Here is an 8,366-nt window from a genome sequence, read left to right as displayed (position 1 = left end):
GGACTTGCAACTTCAAAAAAACATCTCAGGTCCTGCAGACATTAGCTTTAATTTTCTGCAAGTGAATTGCTGAAACTTGTAGTTTCTGAGAGCAGTTGAAAAACAACTTCCAAGTACTAAAACCCCCAGCATATAAATAAAAATAACATGGCTAATAATGTTATTCAACCTTGTGGTTTTTAAACTAATCTCATTTGTTTTGTTTTTGATATTTTTTTTGCCTGTACACATAATTTTTTTTTTTGAACTTGGGTCTGATGATACTGAGATTCCCCTGCTGAGTGCTGTGAGCAGAAGCTGGAGGCCTTGAGTCTGATGATGGCCAGCAAAGTGCTGGCCTGGGCTTGAGCACTGTGCGAAGGTTGTGTCCTCTCTCCAGTGTGTAAAATCTCCATGTCTTCAAGGCCAAACCTGCTGACTGTCATCTCAGCCAGTTAAACCCATTATATTGACCCCTGCCTTGTTGAGATAGCTTGCTACTTGTTTATCCCACTCATCCTCCCACCGTGAAGTTTGGGCAGGGTTGCTCTGCTTGCAAAGGAGACCTGCCCAGATGGATTGGTGTAAAGAGCCTTCAGGACCCTCCAAATGTTCAGTCACTGGATCTGGGCACCTGGAAATGTCATAACCTTTAGTGCCTGAGAGAACCCACAGTGTCACACAACACACTGGGGGGCTGCCCTGCCTGGTGAGTGAAGATGCCTGTGGAAAGAGCTGGAGAAAAGGGGACCAGAGAGGAGTGCACGATTGCTCTTACGTCCACCACACCTGCTCTGACTATTCGAGGAAGTTGCTTAGAAAATCCCTGGCTGTGACTCTTTGCTCATCTAATCTTTTGAGCAAACAGGACAAACCCCAGTGCTATTTTTTTTTTTTTCTTTCCCCGAGTAGCTGACATCTGAAATCCCGGCAGAGGTTATTTTAGAGACATTTCTTAACCTAGTCCTTTCTCTGCCGAGAGGGCAGATGATGGTTTTGGCACTAGGAGCCAGCAGCCCGATCTCCGCAGCAGTGGGCTCAGGGCGCTGCGGGTCAGGGTGCTGGTCCCCGCGGCATGCCCTGGGGTGCTCAGCCTGCCCCCAGCCCCGGACCTCGTCGGGGACGTGTCGCCCTCGCCCAACCCGGGCAAACCAGAGCGGCGGGACGCTCCTGTCACAGCCCCGACTCAAACCCAGCCGTCACCATTCCTCAGGCGCTCGGGGCAGCGGCGGGATGGGGTGCGTGTTTTTCTGGGGTGGCACAAACCCCGCCGGGCTTTGCGGGCTTTACAGAGCGACGATGAGAAGAGACTCGGCGATACCATCCCGCCCCTGCCGTTTTCCCCTCCGCTCCCAGCCCGTCCCGTCCCACCTTTAGAGCCGGCGGCGGCTGCGGGGCAGGGCCGGGCGGACGGGGCGGCGCCCGCCGCCGTAACCAATGGCGCGGCTGGGCTGTTTAAATAGACCCGTGCTGTCAATCATTTTCTTCTTCGTCAGCCTCCCTTCAATCGCCATATTGGGCAACCGAGAAAAGGGCTCGTCTCTTGTTTTTTTCCGTCTCGCTTTTACTACGCGGCGGCGGTGCGATCGGCAGGGGCATCATCGGCACCAGCGCCATCGCCATCGGCGGCGGACCGGCACCGCGGGGGCAGCGCCGCGCTCCGCTCCTCACCCGCCCGGGGCTCCCCGGCGGCGGCAGCGGCGGCTCTCGGGGCTCATCCCCGGGCCGGCGCTTATGCAAGGGCGCCTCCTCGCCCCTTCTCCGCGGGCCGAGGGCGAGCGGAGCCGAGGCGGGGCCGCGGAGCGGAGGCGCGGAGCGGAGCCGCCGGGCGCCGGGAAATAAAGGGCGGCGGAGGCCGCGGAGAGAGAGTAGCGAGCACAACAACCGCCTCCTGGAGCCACAGCGTGCGGGGAGATGTCAAACGTCCGCATTTCTAATGGGAGCCCTACCCTGGAGCGCATGGAGGCCAGGCAGTCGGAGTACCCGAAGCCGTCAGCGTGCCGGAACCTCTTCGGGCCGGTGAACCACGAAGAGCTCAACAGGGAGTTCAAGAAACACCTGCAGGAGATGGAGGAGGCGTACCAGAGGAAGTGGAATTTCGATTTCCAGAATCACAGGCCGCTGGAAGGCAGGTACGAATGGCAAGCCGTGGAGAAGGGGAGCTCGCCCGACTTCTACTTCAGACCCCCCCGGCTACGGAAAGCCGTCTGCAAGTCCGCCGGCCGCCAGAGCTTGGATGTAAACGGGAATTGCCAAACCGTGGTTTTTGTCGGTTCTCAGGGAATCTCAGAGGACACTCACTGTGTAGCTCAAAAGACTGATGTTTCAGAAAATCAGACGGACTTAGCAGAGCAGTGCACTGCCCAGAGGAAAAGACCCGCGGCCGATGGTAACGTACCCCACGGCTCTGCCCCGCGTCCCACTCGTGTCAGCGCCGGCGCTCCGGCCCCTCCGCCCCTGCCACGCGTGGCACCGGCTCGGTGTGCCTCCCCCCACCCGCCCCTTTCCCCCTAAAAAAAGCCCTGGTAGTGTTTGCAGTCCCGGGGGTCCCGCCTAGAGTGGGAGCCGGTAGATGATTTGCAAGGAAGAGCCCTTAGACGCGGGTCAGATCCCCCGACCCCTCGCCGCCCCACTGCGGGGACCCGGGCTCCTGCCCAGGTGGGAGGAGGTTCACAGCGCTCAGCAAAAAACGAATATGGATTTTAGCCGAAAAGAGGGAATTTGGGTCTCCTATTTACGGGAGAAGCCCATTTCCCCACCCCCTGTTCGCAGCCAATACCTGACATGGGGATCTGGGAATATTCCCCCTCGGTTCCGTCTATCCCCCCTGGATGCTGAGCAAACATCTGGAAGGAAAATATTTTAATATTTTTCCTCCCCCTCCGCCCCCCTTGTTTTTAATTTTCCCCTCGTAGATTCCTCTCCTCAAAATAAAAGAGCCAACACAACAGAAGAAGAGGTTTCAGAAGACTCCCCCAGTGCCAGTTCAGTGGAGCAAACACCCAAGAAATCAAGCCCGGGAAGACATCAAACGTAAAGCGTTTAGGTCAGTTCCCTTTAGGGTCTGGCATTAGGATGCAAGTAAGGGAAAGAAGGGGTGACCGAGTGTCTATCCCGCAGCTAAGGGGGTGGGGAGGGGGCTTAGAGCCCCTGTGGGCTCGCCGAGGGGTGTTTTCTCCGAGGAAGGGTGGCTTTCCCCGAGCGCTCGGCAATGGGTGTGTGTTGGAGGGTGGGGAGTGGGAGGCGCAGGGCTTGAAAAGAACAAAACAAGGAGCGAAGCCCAGCCTGGGCTCGGCAGCGTCAGGGGGCTGGGGCAGGGGCTGCGGTGGGACTGACCCTGCCTTTCTGCGGGATGGGCACCGGGGACAGGGAGAGCCCTTTCCCAAGGACCGTGCGGGTGCAGGGACGGAGCTGGAAGCGCGGCTGGTGCATCATGTCAGATGCCAGCGGATTTCGGGGGGCTTCCCCTGTCCCCCGCCCCCGGGGCTGTTTCACCTCCAGTGTCAGCCTTGCCGTCGCATGTCGCGGCCACCTCGCACTGCTGGAGAAATAAGTCAAGAAGCTGGGTTTAAGGGGAATCCGGGCACTTTCTCAAAATCCGAGCAATGCGAGGTTGTTTTGTTTGGTTTGGGGTTGTTTCCTCCCCCCCCTTTTTTTTTTTTTTTTTTTTTTTTTTTTTTTTTTTTTTTTTGTTTTGGTTTGGTTTTAGAGGCTGGCAGGGGGAAGGGAGCGGGTTAATGGGAGGCTGGGTTGTGAAGCTCTTTTTTTTTCCCCTTCCTTTTTTGCTTTTTTTTTCCTTCTCCCCTACCCCGTTTTTGTTGTTTTGTTTTAAGGCGAGGGCTGGGGCGGGGAGAGAGTTGGTAAAAATTGCGCCGGCGGTTTGGGAGCCGAGGTTAGGAGCGAGGTTTACAACAAAAACGATTTGCGATTGTGCCGAGAGAGAGAGATTAAGCTGTAAAGCAGAAGTTGCAACAAATTAGTCCCGCTGGGGTGAGCCGTGGCCGAGCGCGGCCATGCGAATGCCGCTACTCCCGCCCGCTTTTGGGGGTGGGGGCACGGGAGGGGTCCCCCCGCGTTCCCCGCCGAGGGAGGGAGGGGTGGATGGATGGGTGGATAGATGGAGGGGCCGCTGGCAGCGGTGCGGGGAGCACGGCCCGGGGCGGGGGGGCGGCGGGGGCCCCGCCCGGGCTGGGCCCGCCCGCCCCGGGGATGCGGTGTCGGTTTGAACCGGTTGCGCCGCGGATCGCGTTTCTTGTCGATGTTTTCTAATCGCTTTCCCCCGTCTTTCTTTTCGTTTTTTTTTTTTTTCTTTTTTCCCCCCTTCATTTTTCCCCTTGCAGAGCAGAGGATGTGCGCGTCCTCGTTCGTCGGGTGCGGCGGGCGGCGATGAAGAGAGGAAGATGTAAAGTTGTAGTGGGAAAGGAAAAAAATACATATCCTCGATCTCCGGGAGATGGAGGTCCTGTACAAGCACTGAAAAACAAAACAAAACAAAAACCAGCAACAAAACAACAGCAACAAAAACAATAACACTAAATTTTAGGCACTCTTAAAAGACCTGCCTCTAAAAGCATTGGATGTAGCATTGTGCAATTAGGTGTTTCCTTATTTGCTTCATTGTACTACCTGTGTATATAGTTTTTACCTTATGTAGCACATAAAACTTGTTGGGAGGGGGGAGGGACTGGAAGAGGGTGACTGATTGGAACTTGCTTTCACAATCTAGCAAGCCAAGAAATCCATGAAGAGAAGCAGTGTAGGTTTTTTATTACTTAAAGATGTATTGTCCCTTTAAGTGGGTCCACAGTGTTTTTTCTTTCTTTTTTTTTTTTTTTTTTTTTTTTTTTTTTTTTTTTTTAATTTTTTAAGGTTTTTTTTTAATATATCATCATGGTAACTGCTCAGAGCAGATTACTGTGAAATTTCTTCCTACAGCATTGAACTGAAGAGGTGGGAGCTGTGATGATTCCGTTATGTAGTAGCAGAAGTTCCCCACCTTCCCACCCCACCAAATCCACATACCAAAACTGATAGCCTGTAAAAAGTTGTGTAAAATCATCCCCTGATTACATTGCCTGATTATTATTTTTTTTTTAAACCTAATCTGGAAGGCTTTTGCTCTGAATCTGGAATATTGTTGTTTTCTGATCTGACCCACTTCCTGAAGTGTTTGTCTGTGAGAGGAAAAGGGATACTACATCTTTAAACAGTATTTCTACGTTGCCTGTGTACCTGTATGTAAAAATAAAAAAAAAAAAGTTTGAAGTGTACCTGTGTACATAACTCTGTAAAGACACTGAGAAATTATACTAACTTATTTATGTTAAAAGATTTTTTTTTAATCTAGAAGACAATATTTTTTCCCCATAAAGCCAAAGTGGCGTGGTTTTGTGCATTTGTAAATGCTCTATTTGGTAGACTTTTTAGAGGGTTTTTTTCAGTTTGTTTTTTTTCTCTTTTTTTCTTTTTTTTTTTTTTTCTCATAATTAATATGGCTGTGCTTAAAAGATTGCAGACTGAGCCAATTAAAATTTTTTTTGTAATGTGTGGGGAAAAAAAAATCCAGATTGATATTGTTTCACATCAAGCAATCAATAAAGAAAACTGCCATATATAAGAAATATGGTCTTCATTAGTGTGTGTTTCAACATCCCTCAGCCTGGCGCAGGAGGAAATAAGACTGCAAGAAATAACAGTTTTCCTTTGAGCATCCATCTCTTCACGGGTCTCTGGTGGAGATGAAAGTAAAGGATGCAGCACCCTTAGTGCCACGATGCCATTTCTTCATGGAAGTGTGCTCAGGCATTGGAACGGGCTGCCCCGGGCAGTGGCGGAGTGACCATCCCGGGAGGGATTTCAAAGTGCCTGTGGATGTGGCACTTCGGGACAGCGTTTAGTGCTGGGTTAACAGCTGGATTCAGAAGAGGGCTTTTCCAACATAAAAATGCTTCTGAGTCTCCTCTATGGTAATTGGGAATGATGTGCCCTCTTCGTGTAAAAGAGCGGAATTTCCTGTGTCAAAATATTTTTGGGGTTTGGGGTGGGGTTGGGGTTTTTTTGAGAGAGAAGAGGTATTTCGAGGTATTTCTTGCACTCTGACTCCTAAGGCTTCAAACTCGAGCCCTAAAGAGCACCTTCCGGGCGGCCATCGGAGAGCCAGCGCATCCGCGGTATTCCCGAGCTTGTCCCTCGGTGCCTCGCTGCCGGGCCCCGCCGGTGACCGGAGCCCCGGGGCATCTTCCCCGTGCGGCCGCTCGTGGCTATCAAAGATGGCGCCTCGCACGCCCCGGGCCCGGCAGATGCCGCCGGAGGCACCGGCCGCGCTCCGCCGGGGCCGCGCCGGGCCGGGCGCCGGCGGACACGGGCAGGGCTGGCACCGCACGGTGCAGGAGGGGATGCCCGCGGTGCGGGGGATGGCGGGGGCTGCCCGGCCCTGCCCGCCACGCCCGCCAAGGTGCGAGCGGACCTCGCCGCCCGGGGATGCGGGGGAGCAGCGTTCTCAGCCGCAGGGCTTGCGAGGAATAAATAAACACGTAAAAGAACACAGAACGGGGGCGGAGGGGGAGCACAGCTCCCTGCGAGGCTCGCCAGGGTCCAACCCCCTCCCCGGTGCAACGCGATCCTGTTGTTTATCCCGGCCGCGCCCGGGCTCGCCCTCGCTCCGAAAGCTCCCCGAGAACGCCGGCATGTGCCGGGCCGGCGCTGGGGAGGGACGGCGAGAGGGGGCGAGACCCCGGCTGCCAGCCCCACTTCAGTGTGGGCCCCGACTCGGGCAGGGCCGGGCGGAGGGGCCGGAGTGGGTACGGCCGGCGCTGCCCGTGCCCTGCTCCGGCGGCTGCGGGGATCGCTGGACACACCGCCGTCCGCCCCGGGCGCGCTCCGTGCCCGCCCTCCTGCCCCACGCACAGCGACTGCAGCCGCCCCGGCGGGGCTGCGCAACCCAGCCCGCTAAACGTGGAAAACACTCGCGAAGATTTAGAAAAAAAAAAAAAAAAACAACACCCAAAAACAAAAAGCCAAAAAACAAAACCCAAAACCCGTGATGTTTTTCTTTTTCTTTTTTTTTTTTTTTTTTTTCCGCCAGCACGAACAAAGTGATCTCGGTGGAAAATAAATAGCGGCGCCTCCCCGAGCCGGCCTATCCCCGCAGCCGGCGCAAGCCAAACCCCCCCGGGCGGGGGACAGGGGCAGGGCGGGGCTGCAGCCCCCGGGCCGGGGAGGGAAGTGGCGGGCGGGGTTCATGCCGCTCCTCCGTCACGTAGGGTTGGGATGTGCCCTCTGACCGCCCCCCCCCCGCTATTACTTTGAATATTTTTTTTTCTTTTTCGTCGCTGCTGTCCTTGTTGCCGCGACCGATCGATGCCGCTTCTCTGCCTGGGGAGCAGCCCAGGGCCGCCGCTTCTACCGGGGGCCCGCCCGCCGCTATCGCAACAGCGCCGGGGGAGCGCCGCGCCCGCCCCCGCCTCCTCCTCCTCCTCCTCCTCCCCCGGTGACCCCCGGGGGATGCGCGGGGCCGGAGACAGAGGGGGCACATTCCCCGCCGCCCCGCCCGGAGCCAGTGGGGCAGGGCGGCCACGGCTCGGACCCGCCCCGTGCCCCCTCCCTCGGGGGCCGCTTGTGGCTCTTGCACGGCCGCAGCCCCGCGGGGAACTGGAGACGGGGCCGTGCCCGCGCGGCGGGGGCACATTTTTAAATTTTATTTCCCCCCTCTCCCTTTCTCCTCTCCGCCGCAACGTTTCCTCCTCGGGCGGCTGGAGGCAACCTTGCCTCGCTGCTTTGGTGCGGCTGGCAGCGCTCCGCGGGCCGGGCGGGGCGGCAGCGGGGGAAGGGCAGGGCGGAGCGCGGCCCGCCCCGTCTGATGCAACCGCGCTGCCGCCCCGCGGGGTGCGCACGCAGCGCCCGCCTCCCCCTCTCGCTTTGCGCGCCCCCGGCAGCGCGGCCCCGGGGTGCGGGGCTGTCCCGCCGCGGCACCGGCGCCCCGCCAGCCCCCGCGCCCCGCAGCGCTCCCGCTCTGCTCGCCGGGCAGCGCCGCTTCCCCTCTCGGCGCTGCCGTGCTGCAGGAAGGGTTGGCGTTCCCTTCTGCACAGCCGCGTGCTCCCGTGCCAGAGAAGAGAGGTCTGACCCCTTCCTTAGCGGAAGGATTTTGGACGTGGATCTGGCCCTTTTTCACCGGAGACGTTTGGCGGGAAGAAAAAGTACTAACAAAGTGTCCTGAAAGTCAGTATTAACACCCACTGCTTTTCAGCTGCGGAGCCAGCCTCCTCTTCCTCGGATGAGGAAATTAGCTGGAACGCGATGTTTTCTGACATCCGTACCCATCTGTACTTCTCAGTAGCTTCAGCTGAAAAAAACCCCGAATTTCATTTTCAAAAGAAAATACTGCACTT

General features: G+C 56.6%; 1 protein-coding gene across 3 annotated transcripts; it reads left to right on the top strand.

Annotated features, from left to right (window-relative positions):
* Positions 1-1,478: 1,478 nt before the first annotated feature.
* CDKN1B (cyclin dependent kinase inhibitor 1B) lies at positions 1,479-7,892 on the top strand. 3 transcript variants are annotated; one of them, XM_041485932.1, is made up of 3 exons: positions 1,479-2,368; positions 2,895-3,025; positions 4,320-5,600. In XM_041485932.1, the coding sequence occupies exons 1-2, from the start codon at positions 1,894-1,896 to the stop codon at positions 3,014-3,016; spliced, it is 597 nt and encodes a 198-aa protein (XP_041341866.1). In that variant the 5' UTR covers positions 1,479-1,893; the 3' UTR covers positions 3,017-3,025; positions 4,320-5,600. The 3 variants fall into 3 exon arrangements, with proteins under 3 accessions (XP_041341866.1, XP_041341864.1, XP_041341865.1); XM_041485930.1 differs by lacking the exons at positions 1,479-2,368; positions 2,895-3,025 and adding an exon at positions 3,032-3,591 and having other exon boundaries at positions 4,320-7,892; XM_041485931.1 differs by lacking the exons at positions 1,479-2,368; positions 2,895-3,025 and adding an exon at positions 3,690-3,969 and having other exon boundaries at positions 4,320-7,892.
* The last annotated feature ends 474 nt before the right edge of the window (positions 7,893-8,366 follow it).

This window comes from Pyrgilauda ruficollis, unplaced genomic scaffold, assembly GCF_017590135.1.
Source record: "Pyrgilauda ruficollis isolate IOZ18807 unplaced genomic scaffold, ASM1759013v1 scaffold73, whole genome shotgun sequence".
Lineage (NCBI taxonomy): Eukaryota > Metazoa > Chordata > Aves > Passeriformes > Passeridae > Pyrgilauda > Pyrgilauda ruficollis.
Note: the sequence above shows the minus strand (reverse complement) of the source record. Positions and strands in the feature narration are given on the sequence as shown.

Coding starts and splice junctions, on each gene's coding strand:
- CDKN1B (XM_041485930.1), top strand. CDS start 5,943: ATGGTAATTGGGAATGATGTGCCCTCTTCGTGTAAAAGAGCGGAATTT.